Here is a 20,670-nt window from a genome sequence, read left to right as displayed (position 1 = left end):
AGCTCCGCCCTTCTGGAGAGGCAGCCTGTGTTTGAGTCTTCGCTGTCCCACGCTTTCCTAGCCCCTCCCTTGGACAACCCCTAGTGATCAAGCCAACGCCGCCCTTCCAAGTGGCAACGATCTGGGAATGGCTGGAGGGGTACTACTCACTGTTGGTGGCCTGCCAGGAGGAGGAGAAAAAAGAGAGGGGGCGTGGCTGAGGGGGGTGGGTCTGGGCCTGGAGAGTGAAAGCGAAAGCTGGGGCTGCTTAGCCCAGGCTCGAGAGCTGGCAACTGGGGAAGCATGGCCAAGCCTTGTGGGGTTCGCTTGAGTGGAGAAGCCCGTAAGCAGGTAAATGGGAACCGAAGCCAGGAAGGGGTGAGGAGTCCTAGCGGAGATAAAGCTCCGTGCTCCTGGGCACCAAGGCCTTGCGAGCGAACTCCACCGGCCTCTCTTTCTTCAGGGCTTTCTTTGACTTCTGCTCTGGGATTGCCAGTGCCGCGCGTCCTCTAGCCAATCTGTGCACTGCGCAGGGTCCTCCAGAGGAAAACTAGCTTTGTGGGACAGGCTTGAGCTACAGTTGGAAGGCACCCAGGTTGGGAGTGGGCCCTTACTCCTTACAACCTAAACCCCTAACCAGCATCTGGCTATTTCCGTCTGTGCAGGTGGATGTCTTCAGGCAAAATCTCTTCCAGGAGGTGAGTCTCTGAATTCAAGCGATTTAACCCTGAGTCTTAGCGCAGTATTCTAGGGCCACAACCTCCCAGTAACCCACCTGTTCACCCTAATTTTGGTGTCCCCGAACCTTCATGCTTACTCAGGGTGAACTGCAATGATTTGTTTCTACTTGTAATCTTATCACTCTTAGAACTTTGAGCAGCTTTTGCCATTCCCCCACCCTTCTTGGCTGGAAAGGTAAAGATGGCCGCCCAAAGGGAAAACCCCATAGTTTTACTTCTGCGCCCTCCATGAGATTGGGCAAGTCCCTTTATTTCCAGGGCTAGGATTTCCTCATATGTGAGTCTTGTAATCAGTAATTTCCAAGGGCCAGCTTCTCATACATCTCAGCGGACATCTTGCATGATTGTTTTTGTAATGTAACTTGCAGGCCGATGACTTCCTCTGCACTTTCTTGCCACGGAAAATCATAGCCCTGAGTCAGCTCTTGCAAGTGAGTAGTATAGAGCCCTCTGCTCCTTCTCCTGGCACCCCTCACCACCCATCTGACAGGGGTATCAGCATGCTGGGAACTTAGTGTGACTGGAGCAAAGCTTGAGCCTGGGTTGGGAGGGAGAGAGAGATGGACTGTGGCTGGTGAAGGGAGGAGGCTGGGCAATGTCTGAGAGTAAATTCTACAGGAGGATTCCCTCAATGTGGCTGACCTCTCTTCCCTGCGGGCTCCTCTGGACATCCCTATCCCAGATCCCCCACCCAAGGATGATGAGGTAAAGCATTCAGTGTGCAGAGCCTGAACCCTAAGTTAGTGGCAGCAACACCACTGCAGCCTCCAAGAATGTTCTAAAGTTGGTGTTTTTCCTATTTTGCCTTAGATGGAAACAGACAAGCAGGAGAAGAAAGAAGGTAATGGAGACCTGGGTGACGAGGAGGGAGACTGGTGCAGGGATGCGGGTAATAAAAAAGGCCCCACTCCCGTCTTTTTCTTAGTCCCTAAGTGCGGCTTCCTCCCTGGGAATGAGAAGCTTCTGGCTCTGCTTGCTTTGGTGAAGCCAGAAGTCTGGACTCTCAAAGAGAAGTGCATTCTGGTAAGCCTGGGACCTGGCGGAGGTGGGAAGAGAAGCTCAGCAAAGCTGTTGTCAAGTCAGAGATGCAGGTCTTTAATACGAAAACTGGCTTTTGTGTCTTGGATTTGTGTATGTACTCTTTAATTTGTGTGTGTGTGTGTGTGTGTGTGTGTGTGTGTGTGTGTGTGTGTGTTTGTGTGCACCCAGGCATGTGCAGGTTTGTTTTCCATTGTGTGTATGGATAAAGGTCAGAGGTGAACATCAGGGTTTTTAAAGGGACAGGGGCAGCACTGTTTCATTGAACCTGTAGCTTGCTGTTTTGGCTATACTGGATGTCCAGGGAGCTCCCTAGAATCTACCTCCAAGCACTGAGGTTACAGTGTACTCCACTGTGCCCAGAGTTTAGGGGTATGCTAGGAATTGGAATTCAAGTCCTCATGTGTGCCTGTAAGCATAGCAAGCATTTTACACTGTCATCTCGCTTTGGATTAAGCCTTTGTTCTTGTCATTTTGTTTGACCTTTGTCTGGTATCACAGTGATAACTCTAAAATGAGAGACTGAGTTATAGCCACCTCTGTAACCTCAGAACCTATGGTATTAGGTACACAGTGTAGGTGATGTAATGCAGTGAGTTGGTTTATAACCGTGAGCCCTAGAAAGGAACTAGATTCGGATCCTGATTCTTCATTTATCTAGCTGTCCTAGGTATTCTATGACTTAGCTGTTTCCTGTGTGAAATGAATACAGCAACACTATAGGTTTTGAAAGGTGGCCAGTGATTAGATGAGATCAATAGTTTATAGTGTGACACCTAGCACATAATAAGTGTCAGACATAGCTGTTATTAACACTAGCATAATAGCCGGGCAGTGGTGGTGCACACCTCTAATCCCAGCACTTGGAAGGCAGAGGCAGGTGGATTTCTGAGTTCGAGGCCAGCCAGGTCTACAAAGTGAGTTCCAGGACAGCCAGAGCTATACAGAGAAACCCTGTCTCTAAAAACAAGACAACAAAACAAAACAAAAAAGACTAGCATAGTAGGGAGGCAGAGACAGAAAGGGTCTCTGTGATATCAAAGCCAGTTTAGTCTATATATTGAGCTCCAAGACAGCCAGGACTACATAGAGAGACCCTGTATCAGCAAGCAAACAAACAAAAGAGTCCTCTGCCTTGGTTTGGAAGGCAGAGATGCCTCATAGGTTAAGCGCACTGGCTGCTTTTCGCTTTTTGACTCCCAGCACCCACATAGAGGCTCACAACCATCTGTGACCTCAGTTCCCAGGGAATCCAATACCCTTTCCTGGCCCATGTGAGCACCAGGCATGCACATGGTACATAGACACATATACAGCCAAAATACCCATAAAGGAGTATTATAAAAAATATATATATACACGTAAAAAAATAATAAAAAAATAACAAAAAGATTTTAAGAGAAGTAGCATGTTAGGAATCTAATTTTGTTGAGCGAGTGTTCCTTTTTACATAGGTAATCACATGGATCCAGCACATGATCCCCAAGATTGAGGATGGAAATGATTTTGGGGTGGCGATTCAGGTAAGAATGAGTGACTGAAGACAGAGTGGGAAGAGACTTGTGAGGGAGGGATGGAAACAAGGCGATGACCGGGAGGCAGGAGGAAGAAGAAACCATGAGGGGGGAGATGAAGCATTGCCTTTGCTTCTCACATCTCTGCAGGAGAAGGTGCTGGAGAGAGTGAACGCTGTCAAGACCAAAGTAGAAGCTTTCCAGACAACCATTTCCAAGTGAGAGCAACTGCAGGAACACAGGGACCCTACAGGGATACTCTGTAGGATGCTCCAAGCTAGGCAGTTCTTCCAGAATGATGGGAGATGGGATTGGGGGCTGGGGGGGTGGCTGTCTGTCTCCATTCACACACACATTCCTTACTTCTCACAGGTACTTCTCAGAACGTGGAGATGCTGTTGCCAAGGCCTCCAAGGACACCCATGTAGTGAGTGCACCATCCACAAGCCCTTTAGTTGAGGCTGGCCAGGGGTAGAATTCAGGTGGGGAGGAAGAGGGCCTGGTTCTGCTTTTTGACTCGTACAGTGTGGAAAGTACTATTCCAAAACGCAAAACTGATGAGGGCTCCAATATACCTGACCCTTTTTTTTACTTAATTCTGTGTGTGTTGGTACTAAGGTGGGGCTAATCTTCTAGTTAATCTCTTCTGTGTATGAGAAAGCAAGGTTAAAGTCCCAACCTTCCATGGTACTGACTCAACATGCCTCCTACTTCCCAGATGGATTACCGGGCCTTGGTGCATGAGCGAGATGAAGCAGCCTATGGGGCACTTAGGGCCATGGTGCTGGACCTGAGGGCCTTCTATGTGAGTATGGAGTAAGTTCCTGAGGGAAGTGGATGCAGGGGTTGTCGGAAGCCAAGAACCTAACTTGATTCTTCTGGCCTTCCTCCAGGCTGAGCTTTATCATATCATCAGCAACAACCTAGAGAAAATCATCAACCCAAAGGGTGAAGAAAAGCCTTCTATGTATTGAGCTAAGGATTACAAGAAAAATAAATGATTTATACTTTATGTATATTACCTGCGTTGTTCATTGAGAGAGCATTTATTTATTGAGAGCCTCCAGTATCTATATACCAAAGAAAGGTGAATATGGTAATGGAAGTAGGAGAGGGTTGGCTGGAGGGATGGCTCAGCAGTTAAGAGCATCAGCTGTTCTTCCAGAGGACCCAGGCTCAATTCTCAGCACCCACAAGATGACTAATAACTGACTGTAACTCCATATACAGGGATATCTGGACACCCTCTTCTGACCTCTGCAAGTACCAGATATGCACACATGGTGTACAGGCATATATGCAAGCAAAACACCCATCACATAAAATAAAAACAAAAAAATAAAGTGGGAAAGGGTTTCAGGAAGTTGAGGATGGCTTGGAGGCCCATTGTGTTTTTCACAGATCCTTCTAACAGGGTAGAGCAGGCCACAGTAATGCACACCTTTACTCTTAGCACTCAGAGGCAGAAGTAAGTGGTTCTCTGCATTTAGGGCTACCCTGGTTTACATAGCAAGTTGGGGGTGAGCCCAGGCTCTTAAAAATTTAAAAAAAAGAAAAAAAACATGGTAAAAGTTTGCATGCCCTATCAACCATGCAGGTAACTCATATTTTAGAATATGACAAGAGTATTTTAATCTGATCTCATGAGGGCTTCATGGTAGAGGTTTGGGGGCAAAGCCCTTGTGGGGGGGGGAGTGTCAGGCTTTGTGGCTATGGTATGGGAATGAAGAAGGAACAGTTGTGGAGCTAAGAGCAATCTTGAGGGCAAATGTGGTTACCCTGAGGTTTCTCATGCTGGCCGAGAGGAAAGGTCTTTAAAAGGCATCATCAAACTGGAACATGCCACGGTCTACTGGACAGTACTGGGGGTGGGTTTGGCCTTTTAGCTCTCGTCCACTCCCCCAGTCTGTTTCTGTTCTTACATCTGTTGGGATTTCTGTTTTGTTTTTAACTGTGTGTATGTGACTGAGCGAATGCCACGTGTATGCTGGGGCCCAGAAAGACCTGAATAGGTGCTGGATCCCCTGAAGCTGAGTTCACTGGTGGTTGTGAGCCACCTGATAGGCACTGGTAACAGAAACTGGATCTTGACTGCTGAGTCATCTCTCCAGCCGTTTTTTGACAAGGTCTTAAACTATGTAGCTGAGGCTAACTTTGAACTCTCGATCTTCCTGCCTCCACCTCAGTAGTGGGTTTGCAAGTTTAGGATTCACTTCTGAGAAGGTGGTGCAGACAACGTTCCTTTGCTGTGTGGCCTGTTGTAGACTCCAAGGGGCTTTGAAAGTAAAATTCTTATCCTGTTTTGAAATATGGCATAAGAATATTTTGCACTCTTATCTGTTTGACGGTTTGGAATTCAGTGTTCATATTTAGTCCCTAAAGGGACTTGAACTTTGCATTAAAGGTTCTGCACCACAGTAAGGAAGCCAAAGGTCAGAGCTTGCTGCTGAAGATTAGGCTATGGTGCAGTTCCATCCACTCTTCTATAGCAGAGGCAAGGTGACAACGTTGTCACCAAGTTTCCCAGGAACACCCAGCTAGGAGTCAGTACTTCGCCTAGCAGTTTTTGCCCGAAGCCTGTAAGGACAGGCAGAGCAGGTAAACAGGTGAAGCCAACGTGCAACAAGTCAGAACTGAGTGTGGTGGCACAGGGTCTGTAAATTTAGGGCTTTCAACTTCCCAGATCCAGGCAGAAACCTCCGTGAGTTTGAGACCTGACTGGGCTGAGACTTTGTGTGTCCTCCTTCCCTCCAGACAGAACAAAGCAAAAACCAAAGCATAAACTACGCAAGTTAGCTAATAAGTCTGTGGGCGACTTTCTTTCCTTTGACCTAATGCGTTCTTTCCAATTTGCTTCAGGCCAAAGCAAGGCAAGACTTTTTTTTTTTTTTTTTTTTTTTTTTTTTTTTTTTTTTTTTTTTTTTTTTAATTTTTGGATTGGGCAAAATAATAATGTCACACCCTATCAGAGAATACCGCGGAGGTGGGACTCTTGGTTAGGGTATGACCGGGAGCTGGCCTGCGAGCCAGTGCGCCTGCCCGGGAGTGGTTAGAGAGGGGAGTGATTAGAGAGGGCGGAGCTCGGTGACTCGGGTTGCAGTTGGACGGAATTTTACACTGCTAGGGACAGGCTGCAGAGAGAGGTCTCCGGGTGTCAGGGGCATCTTACACCCAACTGAGAAGGGAGACACAGGGTGAAGCCAAGCTCGCCTCTGGTGGTGAGGGAGCCGCATTAGTCGGGGTTCGGCGTGCCGGCAGGCCCCGCTCGCTATGGGGGAGGTGGAGATCTCCGCCCTAGCCTACGGGAAGATGTGTCTGCACGCCTCTCGGTACCCACACGCTGCTGTCAACGGGTTGTTGCTGGCTCCCGCGACGCGGTCTGGAGAATGCCTCTGTCTCACCGACTGTGTGCCCCTCTTCCATAGCCATCTGGCCTTGTCCGTCATGCTGGAGGTCGCTCTCAACCAGGTTGGCGCATCGGGAACCCCGCCCCTTGTCTCTCTTCATCCCACCAACCCCTTTAGGACCTTCAACCTAAATGCATGCGCAGCCCATTGGCCGTGTTGTGCACCGGTAGAGCCGGAGGCACGGTTTAGTTATTGATGGCCCCTTTCTCACGACAGGTGGATGTGTGGGGCGCGCAGGCCGGCCTGGTGGTAGCTGGGTACTACCATGCCAATGCGGTTTTGGATGACCAGAGGTGAGTTGGGTAGCAGGGATAGAAGGAGAGAGATTTGTGGCAATTGTGGGTGAGGTGTAGAATGACCAACGTCGTTCCTTTTACCTTTATTTTTTAGTCAAGTGTTTGGTAGCAGGGCTGTACGCCAGACATTATACTGAGTACAGGAGTGAGGAGATCTCAGAGATGAATATGACAGAATCCTGCCCTGAAGGAGCTGCAGTGGGGGAGGGAGGACTTTCTGAAGTGCATTTCGGGTGCTGTAAGAACGGAGGAAGTGCGACTAGTAACTTAAAAGCAACTTTAAAAAGTATATTTTATATAAATATACTCTACAGACCAAATGCATTTGATATGGGTTAAGATCAAGCTATTGTAATTTGCTTTCCTCTCTGCACTCAATACATTTGATGTCTTTCCATCTTAGGATCTACCTCATCCTAACAGCTGTACAGTATGAATGTGGACGTAATTTAGTTACTGCAGTAAACATCAAAGTTATCTCAGTTTTTAATTTCAGAGGTCTTATTACAGTAAAAAAATTTTTTTTTTAAAAAAAAATGTATTATTTGTTTTTTGAGACAGGGTTTCTCGCTGTAGCTCTGGCTGTCCCAGAACTTGATCTGGAGACCAAACTTGAACTCAGATCATCTGCCTTTGCCTCTTGAGTACTGCGACTACAGTTGTGCTCCACCATGCCCAGCTAAAAATATGTATTTTAATAGGAAGAAGAAAAAATATATATTTAACATGGTCATGCTAGAACGAGGGACAAAGAAATGTAGTGAAGCACTGGTACTCTTCTTAAATCTGTCTTCTGGGTCCTGGAGAAGGAGAAAAGTTTAAATAAGGGGACGAGGATATCCATTCGTATCTAAGCAATCAGGAACAAGGTGTGGTCTTGCCCACCACGGACCCCTTGGGCTTTAGATTGGTATGGTAAGGCCATCTGCGACAAAGTGTCTGAAATCTCTTGAAGCTGTGCATACGCAATGAAAAAGATGCTGGGAGGGCCTCTGAATCATTATACATGGACGCCAAGCAGTGTCACGTGGGTCTGGGTCTGTTTTGACCATAGTGGCCAGATGACACATGGGAATTGGATTGCCCTTTTGGGGGTTCTTAGTCTTATTAATAAAAGAATTTTAAGGCCGAGTGGCATACGCCTTTAATCCCAGCACTTGGGAGGCAGAGGCAGGCGGATTTCTGAGTTCGAGGCCAGCCTGGTCTACAGAGTGAGTTCCAGGACAGCCAGGGCTATACAAAGAAACCCTGTCTTGAAAAACAAACAAACGAAAACAAAGCAAAACAAAATTAAAAACCCAGTGATGGCTGGAAGATGCTCAGCAGTTAAAAGCACTGGCTGTTCTTCCAGAGGACTTGGGGTGGATTCCCAGCACCCACCTGGCAACTCACAACTGTCTGTAACTCCTACTCCAGGGATCCAACACCTTCATTCAGACATATATGAAGTCAAAACACCAATGAACATAAAATAAAATTAAATTGTTAAAAATATGTTTAAAAAAACCCTCAAGGATGGTTTTATTAGAGTTGAAAAGAAAGCCAAGACTCAGAGCAAGCAAGCTGTGCTTTCCAGAAGAGAGAGAAGAAAGGAAGACAAACCATATGCTTTAAAGGAGCACAGAAATCAGTCAGGCTCATCACAGAGGAGCCCAGCACAGGGGTCAGGCTCATCAGAGATGAGCATCGCACAGGGGTCAAGCTCATCACAGAAGTCAGGCTCATCACAGACCAGCTCAGCACATGGGACAGGCTCATCACAGACGAGCCCAGCAGAGGGGTCAGGCTCATCACAGACGAGCTCATCACAGAAATCAAGCTCATCACGGAGAGCCCAGCACATGGGACAGGCTCATCACAGAGAAGCCCAGCACAGGGTACAGGCTCATCACAGAGGAGCCCAGCACAGGGGACAGGCTCATCATAGACGAGCCCAGCATGGGACAAGCTCATCACAGAATCAGGCTCATCTCAGACGAGCAGCAGAGCTTCAGAGAAAGAGTAAGGAAGCACAAAGTATCAGAAAAAGCATACTTAGGTTCTGGCCTGCATCTGAAAGTAACAGAAAAAAAAAAAAAGTTTTGCCTTTCTGACTCAGGACACAGAAAGTTGGTCAAATGCAGCCAAACCTCATGGTGGCTCCCAGGGATGGCCTGAATGATTTCAAGTTAGCATTTAAAGTAGTTGGTTCTACTGTAGCATTTTCATACACACTTTATTCTTTTTATATTTTGGGTTTTGAAGACAGGGTTTCTCTGTGTAGCCCTGGCTGTCCTGGAACTCACTCTGTAGACCAGGCTGGCCTCGAACTCAGAAATCCACCTGCCTCTGCCTCCCAAGTGCTGAGATTAAAGGTGTGCGCCACCACTGCTCAGCATCAGCTCTATAATTTATTCTTAATTGTCCCTCCCCTAGTACCTCACACTGTTCTTCTGCCCTACTTTTGCTGTTCCCTAAATTCCTACTCAGCAAATTCTTTATAGGTTTTTTTTTTAACTTTATTATTTTTCTGTTTTGCCTGTATTGTGTATTTGTATACCATGTTCATGCAGTGCCCCTGGAAGCCAGAAGAGGGTGTTGGATTCCTCTGGGACTGGTTATCAGTTGCCATGAGTGCAAATTGGAACCCAGGTCCTCTGGAAGAGTAGTTAGTACTCCTAGCCATGGAGCCATTGCTCTGGCCCTGTTCCTTTTAATCTGGACGATAAAGGCAAATTACCTTCTCCATCATCTACTTTAGACTTCATCTCTCAGCAGCAGTATCTGAGATTTGTTTCCCACAGCATTGAAGCATCCAGCAATTGTGAATCAAGCATCATGCATGTCCAACACCCCCAGACCAGCTGCTGGGAACACCGGGGAGAACTGGGTCTGCCCTCTGTTGGCTGCTCACTCCTCTGATCTTCCCTCTACACAGCCCGGGACCTCTGGCCTTGAAAATCGCTGGGAGAATTGCAGAATTCTTCCCCAGTGCAGTGCTTATTATGGTGAGACTGGGGCTTTAGAGTGGGTAGGTGGGAGGGAGTGGGAGAGGGTCCTTAAGGCTCTCACCCCTTTGTACACCCAGCTGGATAATAAGAAACTGGTGACTCGGCCTCGTGTACCTCCAGTCATTGTCCTGGAGAACCAGGGTCTTCAGTGGGTGCCTAAGGACAAGAACTTGTGAGTGCCTCACCTCTGTCTCTTGGAAGCCCAACACTTGAGGCTTCCTTTGCCTCTGCCCTACGACTTCTCTGGACACAATCCTTACGCCGGTGTCTTAAGGACACCGTTTGACACCTGTGTTTTAAATTTCAGAGTGATGTGGAGAGATTGGGAGGAATCACGACAGATGGTGGGTGCACTGTTGGAGGGCCGGGCCCACCAGCATCTTGTGGACTTTGACTGCCACCTTGATGACATTCGGCAGGACTGGACCAACGAGAGGCTCAACACTCAAATCACTCACTGGAGTGGTTCCACAGGTGGAAATGCCTAAGCCAGAAGGGTCCAAATACAATAAAGACATGGGCTGGTGGGCAACTATGTATTTATTGTGTTTGGGAGGCAGAATGAGGGAGAAACCCCAGCAGGTTCTTCCAGTCTAGATTTCCTGCTGAAGAGCAGGAAGGTTTCTGCTCTACCCATCATAGAATGAGAGCGGGGGCTCAATAGATCATTCCCTTTGTCTCTCCACGGGGCTTCTTGAGCTTCTCAAAGTTTTTCAGGATGATGTCATATAACACAGCCTATAGGATCACAGAGTAGTGGAGGTCAGCCACAGGCCCCCAGTGGTTCTGTATCCCATTTCTAGCTTTGGAAAGGCTGCTCTTGGTCATCTTACACCCCAAGTCTGCTTGGTCAAAAACTAGATGGCCTGGGAAAAGTGCTTCTGTCCACCCCTACCCTCCTCTACCCTCCTCACATAAGCATTTCGGATCTCCATGACCATCAGACGGATCTCCTGGTACTCTGCCTCGTCCAGCTCATGCACCAGCTGCCGATAATCACCCTGCAGAAACTCAAGAGTTAGTTAGCCCTGACTTGAAATCTGCCTTCCCTGGTGCAGCCTGACCTGGGCCTCACCTACCACGTGGGGCTGCTTGGCTGCTTTGGCCACTGCGTCACCCCTCTCGGAGAAGTACCTGTGGGAAGAGGAAGCAGTATGTAGAGAGTGGGAAGAGAAGGCGGGTGCCCAGGCCTGTCCTCAAAGCAGAGTGTGCTGAGGGTATAGCAGCGAGGCTACTCACTTAGAGATCTGCGTGTGGAAGCCTTCCAGCTTGGTATGAAGACTGGTCATCAGCTCAAACACCTTTTCCTGAGGAAGAAAGTGGAGAGTTGGGAGGACACATGGGCTGGCTGCACAGAAGGGCTGTGGATTGAGGGGGCACTGCTCTTACCTGGACGGCCACGCCAAAATTATTCCCATCCTCTATCCGAGGTATCTGTAGCTGCAACCAGGTAGTGACCTCAGAGCAAAGGAATGCACACGGTTTTATCATCACATCCTTCTCTCCTCTCCGTATGCACACCCCAAGTCCCAGGTTCCTAGTCTCCCCTTGTCTGCCCACAAGTGGATGGATGGAGGGATGGCAGCTCTATGTTGAGCCCTGGCCTGGGCCACCTACTTTGCCATGAAATAATTGGCAGGGACCAAGAGGACAATGCCTAAAGCAGAGATGAAGGTGGAAAGAGCTCACCAGATTGAGTTGCTCAGTGACATCCTTAATCTCGGGTTTTAGGCGTTGCAGGAGGACCACAATCTTCTCATTGCAGTTCACTGGGCCACAGGGAGGACCTGGAGAGTACGCAGTGGGTCAGGGCATGACTGAGCATGGGAGGTTTGGAAAGGGGAGAATAGAACACAGCTTGGAAGCTCTGAGACACCAGAGCCTTCCCAGCACATGTTTCAAGTACCTTTGTCGTCTTCGTCCCCTTTCTTCTTTTCATCCTTCTCTTCCTTCTATAGAGAGGAAGAGAAAGACTAAGGCCGATGTTCTCTGTGGCTGCCCCACCTCCCAGGTCTCCCAGCTTGCCTCCTGTTGCTTCTTCCTCTCCTCCTTCTCTTTCTCCTTGACTGGATCAGGTATTGGGATGTCCAATGGGGCCTTCAGGTTGCTCAGGTTGGCTTCATTGAGAGCTGGCTCCTAGTGGTAGGGCTGGAGATGAGGGCGTTCCTCTCATTTCACCCCACCCCCATCCTTAGGCTCCTCTTGAGCCCTGGCTGGTACCCCAGTACCTTTAAGAATGCATCCAACTCTGAGATCTTCTTGGGAAAATAGCTCCCGAGCAAGTTCTCTGTCTGGGTAAAGCAATGGAGGAGGATAGGGTCAGAAGCAAAGACTCTTTCCAAGACAGAGAAGTAAGGGCTCACACTGCCCAGCGAGGGAGGCCAGAGTGGCCAGAGCTGGGTGGGGGTGGCGTTCCCGATAATGTAGATCTTACCTTGCTACACAGGTCTTCACGGAACACATCCACCTGTAGGGTACAGAGAGGCAACCCTTCAGAAACTTAGTTTTAAGGCCAATCCTTTTGAGGACAGTTCTCTTTAGGTGTAGGGGCTGGACTGGGGAATGGAGGAGTGGAGCCCTCTAAGGCCACACCTGAAGAAAGTCTGATGGGTCCCTATATAGGGTGGCCTGGGGTGGGTACGGGAGTCTCCAGCACACCTGAATCTAGAGTTCAGTGTATCCCCAAGGGGGCTGAATCTGGGGATAAGAACGTTCCTGGGGTCACCAGGGTTGTGCAAGAAGCCATAAGAAAGCCCTGTGGCCAGGCGTGGTACCACAGGCCACTCCAGAAGTACAGATAGGTGCAACTCTGTGAGTTCAAGGCCAGCCTGATCCAGTTTCAGGAAAGCCAGAGCTACATAATAGAGAGACCTGTTTTGTTCTGTTCAAACAAAACAGAACCCCTGTAGACAGTGGGCAGAGTGCAGGTGAGTGCCCTTTCGGAGGGAAAGTCTGAGGTGGCAAGGGCAAGTCCCTCCCCAGGTCTCTGTGTGTAGCCCTGGCCCCAAGCCAGCAGACTTCACACTAGCTCTCGGCTTCATTTCACTCCACTGAACCACAGCCGCCTCACCTACTTCCAGGGGATCAGGTGCTTCTGGAAGTAGGCTAGGGAGCAGAACCCCCGATTCAGGTGCGGGGGTGGGGGTGGGGGGTCTAGGGACCGAGCTCCCCAGAGCTCTGGTCCGCTCTGAACCACGCCTCTCTAAAGCCTCTCCTTCCCACTCGAACCCGCAACGCTCGCTCACCTTGGCTTGGGCTTCGGGATGGACCCTCAGTGTGGCCATGGCCAGAGCTGGGGGGTGGTGAGCGCCGCACGAGGAGCCTGGGGTGGGCAGCGGGAAGGGAAAGCGAAAGCACAGCTCGAAACCTGCACGGCCTTCCTGGGTTTGGGGAGTGGAGGGACTGGAGGAGGCGGGGACAGCCTACTGAGAGGCGGGGGCTCCTCCAGCAGCCAGAGTAGCGTTTCCGCCGGCTCTCTTGGCAGCCAGGCCCGCCCCCCAGCCAACGCCAGCACCCCTGCCCCTTCCCACTCTCGCCTCCCATTTCCCGGCACCCCCTGCTTCTGCTAGGGTCAGGGCAAGAAAAAATCCTTACATGGGGATTTAAAATCTTCAATGATCTAGAGTATGATCTGGTCTCTCTTCGTCTTCCCAGCGTGGTCCCCTGCCCAGCATACTCCCACCCTCGAGCCGTCTATGCTGAGATGCTGGCACCATCCTTATACAAGAGTCAATCAACTCTGCACAAAGCCATTGGTGGCACCCTGTATTCCCAAATAAACCCCTTCCCCACAGCAGGGATTCAGGCCTCTATGATAAAATCTATAAAGACTTTTCTTTCACAATCACCCGTCCTCTTCAAGTCCATTGCTTTCCACAATCATTCATTACACAAGCAAATACTTGGAGGTAGTGTTTATTCTGCTTCAAGGATTCTGCCCTTGGGAAATCTGCAACACTCTTCCCCTCGATGTCCTCACTCAGTTCTCAGCTTGGATGTCAGTTTTTCTGAGAGAATGTTCCGCCATCATTCTTCAGAAAGTAGCTTCCCTGCCCAGTACCGCCACAGTACTTGTGACTGCGATGCAGAGTCATTTTGTTGTCGTCGTTAGTTTTGTTTTTTGAGACGGGATAATACAATGGTTTAAACAAGACGCAGGCAAACTTTCTGCAAGGGCTTAGTGGTAGTAATATAGCAATATAGTAATAGCCCTGAAAGGAAAGCAGTTCATGAAATTAACTAGTGCAGACGAGTTTCAATAAGACTTAACTTATGGACTCGAGATTTTGAGTTTCATGTAATTTTCACACATCCAGAAATATTTTTCCAACTTTTGTTTTTGTTTCTCTAGACCAGGTTTTTCTGGGTTGCCCTGGCTGTCCTGAAACTCACTCTGTAGACCAGGTTAGCCTCAAACTCACAGAAATCCACTTGCCTCTACCTCCCCAGTGCTGAGGTAAAAGGACTGTACCACCGTACTTGGCTTCTTGTTCAACATAAAAAATAAAAATTGCTCAATGGTTATGAGCACTGGCTGCTCTTCCAGAGGACCTGGGTTCAGTTCTTGGCACTCACATGACAGTTCACAGCTGCCTCGAACTCCAGTTCTAGGGGATCCAATGCCTTCTTCTGGCCTTCATGGGCACTGTACGCATGTGGTGAAAAGACATATGCAGTCAAAATAGCCACACACATTAAAAAATAAAAATTTCACCAGGCGGTGGTGACACATGCTTTTAATTCCAGCACTTGGGAGGCAGAGGCAGGTGGATTTCTGAGTTTGAGGTCAGCCTGGTCTACAGAGTGAGTTGCAGGACAGCCAGGGCTTTACAGAGAAACCTTGTCTTGAAAAAAAAATTTAAAAAGAATAATAAAAATTTCACAACTAAATAAATGGGAACACCAGTGAATTTATCTCCCTGGGTTGTTGTTGCAGGGATTAAAATTGTTGGTGTGTATATTCACAAGAGTGCATACAATGCATGAGTTCATGGAAACCTGAGATGAATGGTGTCTTCCCTTGTCTTTCCCCTGACCTTATTCATTGAATAAGGGTCTCAAACTAAACCTGGAGCTCGCTCATAGGCTAAACTAGTGCATGTAATCATGCCCAGCTTGTTATCTGGGCTCTGGAATCCAAACACGGGTCCTGATGTTTGCACAGAGAACACTTTACCCACTGAACTCCCGGGCCTCTAAACATATTAATTTATATAAATAACTTGTAACAGAGCAGTGCCTGATCGGAGCAAGTACTATGCAAACATTCGTTATTTGTGTGCTTCTTTCTTGCTTCCTCCAGAGCTCATCTGGAGCAGAAGCCTTGCTTGTCTTCTTCACACAGCACAGAACTATGCTTGGCTCAACAAACTGTCATTAAGTGGATAAGAATGCCTTTCTAATGAGATAGGGGTAGAAAAGGTTCTGCCATGGATTGCCTAGATAGGTAGTCTCCTAAGAAAATCGGGAGAGTCTCTGAAGAAGGCAGGAAGACTAACTAGGTTGGAGGCGGAGCATCTGCAGAGGGAGGCTGATATATGCACCTAAAGGCAGCTTTAACAGTACCATCCCTTGACATCATAGCTTCAGGAAGACCAGGAAACCAACAGAATGGAACTCATGTACAGGAAAGCACATTCAAGGTCAGCAACTTCAAGAAATGACAAGGAAGGAACTTGAGCATCTTACCCTTCCCACCCTCTCTAGGCCTGAAAAGAATCGGAGGAGACAGAGCCAGGCCTGGTATGCTTTTATTTCTTTCAGTTATGTTTTCGGACTGAGCGGGATCGAGGGAAGAGCCCGTGGCCTGGGATCCCAGGGGACCAGGGCTGATGGTACCAGCTGCCATAGGTAAGGTACCAGGCAAACGTGCCTACTGCCGCACCCACCACCTTGTGGGTATATTGATGGAAATAGATGACCGTGCACAGCAGCAGGAAGTTCCAGAGGCCCAGCAGCAGCACGTTGAGCAGGAAAACAAGACGCAGTGGGACACCAGCTGGTAGCCCATGGGCCAGGTACTTGGCAAACACAGCTGCCTCCTCAGCCATGAGGAGGCAGCAGAAGGTGAGGAGGAAGGTGTGGGAGGAGACAGTGTAGCCCCGCCACTGGTGGCCGGCTGCCAGGCAACTCTTGCGGTCAGGCAGCTCGTGCAGCAGTAGGCCCTGGGGCAGAGGCTCGAAGCAGGAACCCGTCAGGTCCTCGATGAGTAGGAAGGCCCGTCCGGCCCCCCGCCATACAGCTGCCCCCACCACCAGTCGGCTCAGGTGCCTGGCAGTCACTGCTATACGTCGTGTAGCCAGGAACACCACCAGCAGCACAAAGCCCCCCAGGAAGGTGCATGTCCAGCCCCATGCTGAATTCACAAACTTTCTGTGGGCAGGAAGTGGGAAAGCTAGTTGAGATCCCCAGTGTCCGACCTCCCCATCATGATCTGCATCCCATACACTATCATTAGTTTTGTTTTGTTTTTTTATAACTCCTATCATTTTAATGTTGCAGGACCTCGGGGCAACTAGGGTCCACACCCTCATTACTTCCCCCGCGCCCCCAGGCTCTTTTCTCTCCCTCTGCCCCTCCTGTCCCCCTCCCTTCCCCCTCCCCCTGACCTTCTCAACCTCCTAGCCTATTTTTAGCATTTAGACTGGCAACAGAACAGAGAGGCCTGAAGGAGGAAGCTGGGATCCCAGAGTGTAGGGAGGCAGCTCCTATGGACTTCAGTGGACTCACATGTTGAAGAAGTTGCCGTGGCTAGCGAAGATCGTCCGAGAGTTAACGTGAAACTGCAGAAGGGGCCCAAAGATGACCACTGCTGCCAACCAAGCATGGTAGAGGCGCCGTAAGCAAGGGCTGCCTAGGAGGCGGGCGGCTTGTTCACTTCCAAAGTACAGTAAGGCAGAGGCCACCCAGAGCAGCACCTTGACTAGCCATCCCAGCAGTGCTCGGACTCGGGTCCCAGCCCCCAGCCCTGCCCCCACCATCGGCCCCCGCTCCATGTTCCCTCCCCTCCCCACTAACTGCCTGCTCTGCTGGAGGCTGAGGAGGGGCTAATGCCCCCCCTCCCCTCCCCTCAGACAAGGATAGGCAGTGACAGGTGTGGTAGACACAGGGCAGAGCCCTGTTGGCAGCTGGCAGGCAGGGAAGGGGGCCAGCAAGGGGCCAGTTTGAGAGCTGACAGTCAACATGGCCCTGGCCTTGGGTGGGTGAAGTGTGTCCTGACATAGCCTGTGTCCTTTCCTGTTAGCTTTGTGTTCTCAGTTCCAGCCACATTCTAGTTGGTGTTTCAGGGCAAGACCTGCTGTTCAGAGCTCTCCTTGTCCACGACCGGCTTGTGTCCGCTTGTCTTATTTTTGGTCAGCTGAAGCCCATCTACGCTCATCTCAACCCTACCATGTTTTTCCTGCACAGGGAAATCTTGGTCATAAAACCAACCTAAACTTTGGATGCCTATATGAATCAGAGTTTTCTAGAGGAACAGAACAGATAGAATCAATCTAAATCAAAAGAGGATTTATTAGAGGGCTTTATCACGGGCTGTGGGTTGCCTGATTCCAAAAATAACTATCTCCCTACAGAATAACAACCAGGTAGCCGTTCCGTCCATGAGGTTGGATATCTCAGCTGGTCACTGTGTTAGAGTCCTCAAGATCTAGGATCTAATATGGTAAAGGAATGCCTCAGCAACAGGGTACACGAACGTGCCAGGGAGAGTGCGGGCAAGCAGGCAAAAAGCAAAAGCCTATCCCTTCTGTGTCCCTTCCCTTAGGCTGCCACCAGAAAGTGTGGCCCTCACCAGATATGGGTCCTTGTCCTGGGGCTCTGAGATAACAAAGCCTAGAACCATGGGAAGGTGGTGGAAAGGGGATGATTTGGGGGTAGGGGGGAGGAGGTAGTCCCTATAGTTACGGTGACTCCCTGCTGCCATCCAGATGAAGTCTCTAAGATGCCAGTTAGTCCCAGGATGGCTGTGCACACGGGTGGTGGCAAAATGAATGCACAGGGTGTCTGTCACCTAGTGTGCTACAGCTTATGTTCATGATGCTAAGAATCAATAGGTGACACTCATGTGCCCTGAGGAAGGAAACTTGTATAAGAGGATGGTAGGTGTGGCCGGGTCCTCAGATGATGGGGTGGAGATCCTAAGAAATACACATCCAATCTGGCATCCATCAAAATGTTCAGTCTGTTCTCTAGTCAGTGACACGGTTCACACAAACCTGGCCTCTCAGGCTGAGCACTGGGCAGCACTTGGTGGCTGTTTCTTTCCTCCATCCTTACAGCTACTGGTGGGGTTTCAGAGCAGTGGGCATCCATGTTATGGGCCCAGTGTTGACTGGGAAAACCAACCCTCTTCTTTCCACTGAGCTAGACCCAAAGTGTCCTCCCTCATTCTCCCCCCGCCCCTCTTCACACCTTGTGAAGATAGGTCTCTGTATGTCCTTTTTAACATTAATTTATTTTATTTATATGAGTACTCTATCTGCATGTACACCTGCATGCCAGAAGAGGGCATCAGAAGGTTACAGATGGTTGTGAGCCACCATGTGGTTGCTGGGAATTGAACTCAGGACCTCTGGAAGAGCAGTCAGTGCTCTTAACAGCTAAGCCATCTCTCCAGCCCTCTCAGTGTCTCTGTACAGAGAACTAAGTGTGGCAGGATTCTGTATTGATTCTGTGGCCCATCACAGGGGTTTTCTATTTCATGACTATTCATCTTTCCTCACCTGCCTAACTCAGTGTAAATCTAGAATTATGTCAGAGGTTGTCTCACTACTGATTTGTTGTAATAAAGAGCTGGTGGCCAATAGCTCAGGCAGAAAAGTTGAGGGTGGAACTTCCCGGCAGAGGAGTGACACAGGGAAAAGCAGAGGCAGGAGAACTGAGAGCAGACACAGAGGAAACAGACATGGACCCCAGCAGAGCAGAGAAAAATATAGAGCTAGTCACTTGGTGGGTCATAGGCTAGGTAGTTGGGTTAAGTTAGATGAGCTAGCTGGGTAACTGCCCAAGCACAAAGCCTGAGCTTTAAGCTGTAATAGAAATCTCACTACTTATACTGCTGGTGGGTCTTAGAAAGTCCTGTTATAGCAGACAGCAGTTTTCTGGGATCAGTTCTCTCCTTTCACTGTGAGTTCTGAAAATCAAACTCAGGTTTCAGGCTCAGACAGCAAGCACTTTAACAGCCTGGGCTATCTGGCCAGGCCCCATGTCCAGTTTAATGCAGTAGTGGAGATGGGACCCAGAGCAACTGAGCTATGTCTCCAGCCTTTTCCTTTTTTCCTTTTTCTTCTCAATTCATTCTTCTGAAACAGTCTTACTTGAGATCCCTGGCTAGCATGAAATAGGGACAATCCTACCTTTTACCTTTGCCTCCCAAATGCTGGCATTAACGGTATGCACCATCACATCCAGCCCCAGTATGCGTTCATGCTTGAAGGTCTTTTAGTTACTGGTCATTTATAACATTTATAACTTTGTAAAGAAAAAATTTTAAATTTAATTAAAAAAAATAAAGCTGGGTGGGGATACATGCCTTTAATTCCAGCACTCAGGGGTCAGGGGCAGGAGGAGCTTTGAGTCGAGGCTAGCCTGGTTTAGAGTAAGTTCCAGGACAGCCAGGGCTACACAGAGAAACCCTGTCTCAAAAAACCAAACCAAACCAAACCAAACCAAACCAAACCAAACCAGTTTTTGAAGCAGGAGGATTGTGGTGGTTTGCACTTTAGCTCAGGGAGTGGCACTATTAGGAAATGTGGCCTTGTTGGAGTAGGTGTGTCATTGTGGGCATGGGCTTTAATACCCTAGTCCTAGCTGCCTGGAAGCTGTATTCTTCTAGCAGCCTTCAGATGAAGATGTAGAACTCTTAGTTCCTCGGGCTCCGTGTCTTCCTGGATGCTGCCATGCTCCCACCTTGATGATAATGGACTGAACCTCTGAAACCTGTAAGCCAGCCCCAATTCAGTGTTGTCTTTATAAGCAACATGGTGTCTGCTCATAGCAGTAGAACCTTATCCAAGACAAGGATCAACACAAGTTCACTGCCAGCCGATCTACCTGGTGAGTTCCAGCCCAGCCTGTACTACCGTGAAGCTGTCTCAAACAGAGGCAACCACAAAACGCTAACACAAAAACAAAACCCCAACAAAACAAAACACCCCAACCAAAAAACCAACAACAAACAATTCTAGAGATCATGAAACCCTAAGAGTTCATTTTTTTTCCTCTGGGATTAAACTGTTGTAAACAGTACCATATATATTTTGTTATATTTTGATTGTATGGTAATTTCAGAGAATGGATATTCTGTGGGGCCTGGAGAATTACTAACATTTTTCTCTAAATTTGGAACCGTGGACTACAGGTCCTGGATGAACTGGTATCCTAGGGGTGAAATGGCAGACTGGGACTATCCTAGTTATTTTTTTTTCTTCCTTCCTTTTTCTCTTTTGTTTTGTTTTTCTTCCTGACACTCAGAAATCCACTTGCCTCTGCCTCCCAAGTGCTGGGATTAAAGGCGTACTCCACCACTGCCCGGCTCAGGGTGCTCTTCAGGAGTATATCTGGGTCCACATAAATAAGTTTAAAACAACATTCTAGCAAAGTAGTTTATGGTAGGAAAGAGTTTGTTTGGCTTACACTCCAGGTAGCCATCCATCACTGAGGAAAGTTAAGACAGGAATCATGGGGGAGCAACACTGGATCATTCT

The 20,670-nt window shown here is 48.8% G+C and overlaps 4 protein-coding genes across 4 annotated transcripts; 2 read left to right on the top strand and 2 right to left on the bottom strand.

Annotated features, from left to right (window-relative positions):
* Positions 1-55: 55 nt before the first annotated feature.
* Psme2 (proteasome activator subunit 2) lies at positions 56-4,287 on the top strand. Its single transcript, XM_031361308.1, has 11 exons — positions 56-330; positions 645-677; positions 1,088-1,150; positions 1,338-1,424; positions 1,530-1,560; positions 1,645-1,742; positions 3,212-3,280; positions 3,422-3,489; positions 3,644-3,698; positions 3,990-4,076; positions 4,165-4,287. The coding sequence occupies exons 1-11, from the start codon at positions 283-285 to the stop codon at positions 4,243-4,245; spliced, it is 720 nt and encodes a 239-aa protein (XP_031217168.1). The 5' UTR covers positions 56-282; the 3' UTR covers positions 4,246-4,287.
* Positions 4,288-6,334: 2,047 nt separating this feature from the next.
* Emc9 (ER membrane protein complex subunit 9) lies at positions 6,335-10,496 on the top strand. Its single transcript, XM_031362118.1, has 5 exons — positions 6,335-6,739; positions 6,895-6,971; positions 9,892-9,961; positions 10,042-10,136; positions 10,272-10,496. The coding sequence occupies exons 1-5, from the start codon at positions 6,542-6,544 to the stop codon at positions 10,450-10,452; spliced, it is 621 nt and encodes a 206-aa protein (XP_031217978.1). The 5' UTR covers positions 6,335-6,541; the 3' UTR covers positions 10,453-10,496.
* On the bottom strand, positions 10,487-13,383 carry Psme1 (proteasome activator subunit 1). Its single transcript, XM_031362116.1, has 11 exons — positions 13,210-13,383; positions 12,399-12,431; positions 12,193-12,255; positions 11,990-12,100; positions 11,871-11,916; positions 11,654-11,751; positions 11,354-11,422; positions 11,204-11,271; positions 11,044-11,098; positions 10,879-10,965; positions 10,487-10,702 (listed from the first exon to the last, which is right to left on the bottom strand). Exons 1-11 carry the CDS (start codon positions 13,246-13,248, stop codon positions 10,622-10,624), a joined length of 750 nt encoding a protein of 249 aa, XP_031217976.1. The 5' UTR covers positions 13,249-13,383; the 3' UTR covers positions 10,487-10,621.
* Positions 13,384-15,697: 2,314 nt separating this feature from the next.
* On the bottom strand, positions 15,698-17,063 carry Fitm1 (fat storage inducing transmembrane protein 1). Its single transcript, XM_031361508.1, has 2 exons — positions 16,694-17,063; positions 15,698-16,336 (listed from the first exon to the last, which is right to left on the bottom strand). The coding sequence occupies exons 1-2, from the start codon at positions 16,957-16,959 to the stop codon at positions 15,724-15,726; spliced, it is 879 nt and encodes a 292-aa protein (XP_031217368.1). The 5' UTR covers positions 16,960-17,063; the 3' UTR covers positions 15,698-15,723.
* Between the last annotated feature and the right edge of the window lie 3,607 nt (positions 17,064-20,670).

Source organism: Mastomys coucha, unplaced genomic scaffold (assembly GCF_008632895.1).
Source record: "Mastomys coucha isolate ucsf_1 unplaced genomic scaffold, UCSF_Mcou_1 pScaffold9, whole genome shotgun sequence".
Taxonomy (NCBI): Eukaryota; Metazoa; Chordata; class Mammalia; order Rodentia; family Muridae; genus Mastomys; species Mastomys coucha.
The sequence above is the reverse complement of the archived record's forward strand: the minus strand, read 5'-3'. Positions and strand labels throughout refer to the sequence as shown.

What these genes read in the sequence shown, in the direction of transcription:
- Emc9 (XM_031362118.1), top strand. Translation starts at nt 6,542, where the DNA reads ATGGGGGAGGTGGAGATCTCCGCCCTAGCCTACGGGAAGATGTGTCTG. An exon ending in TGGAGGTCGCTCTCAACCAG is followed by an intron (nt 6,740 to 6,894) that starts GTTGGCGCATCG and finishes TTCTCACGACAG; the next exon opens with GTGGATGTGTGGGGCGCGCA. An exon ending in GTGCCTAAGGACAAGAACTT is followed by an intron (nt 10,137 to 10,271) that starts GTGAGTGCCTCA and finishes TTTAAATTTCAG; the next exon opens with AGTGATGTGGAGAGATTGGG.
- Fitm1 (XM_031361508.1), bottom strand. Translation starts at nt 16,959, where the DNA reads ATGGAGCGGGGGCCGATGGTGGGGGCAGGGCTGGGGGCTGGGACCCGA. An exon ending in CACGGCAACTTCTTCAACAT is followed by an intron (nt 16,337 to 16,693) that starts GTGAGTCCACTG and finishes TCCTGCCCACAG; the next exon opens with AAAGTTTGTGAATTCAGCAT.
- Psme1 (XM_031362116.1), bottom strand. Translation starts at nt 13,248, where the DNA reads ATGGCCACACTGAGGGTCCATCCCGAAGCCCAAGCCAAG. An exon ending in AGAGGAAGAAGCAACAGGAG is followed by an intron (nt 11,917 to 11,989) that starts GCAAGCTGGGAG and finishes TCCTCTCTATAG; the next exon opens with AAGGAAGAGAAGGATGAAAA. An exon ending in CAGCCAAGCAGCCCCACGTG is followed by an intron (nt 10,966 to 11,043) that starts GTAGGTGAGGCC and finishes GAGTTTCTGCAG; the next exon opens with GGTGATTATCGGCAGCTGGT.
- Psme2 (XM_031361308.1), top strand. Translation starts at nt 283, where the DNA reads ATGGCCAAGCCTTGTGGGGTTCGCTTGAGTGGAGAAGCCCGTAAGCAG. An exon ending in CCCTGAGTCAGCTCTTGCAA is followed by an intron (nt 1,151 to 1,337) that starts GTGAGTAGTATA and finishes TAAATTCTACAG; the next exon opens with GAGGATTCCCTCAATGTGGC. An exon ending in TCAAAGAGAAGTGCATTCTG is followed by an intron (nt 1,743 to 3,211) that starts GTAAGCCTGGGA and finishes CTTTTTACATAG; the next exon opens with GTAATCACATGGATCCAGCA.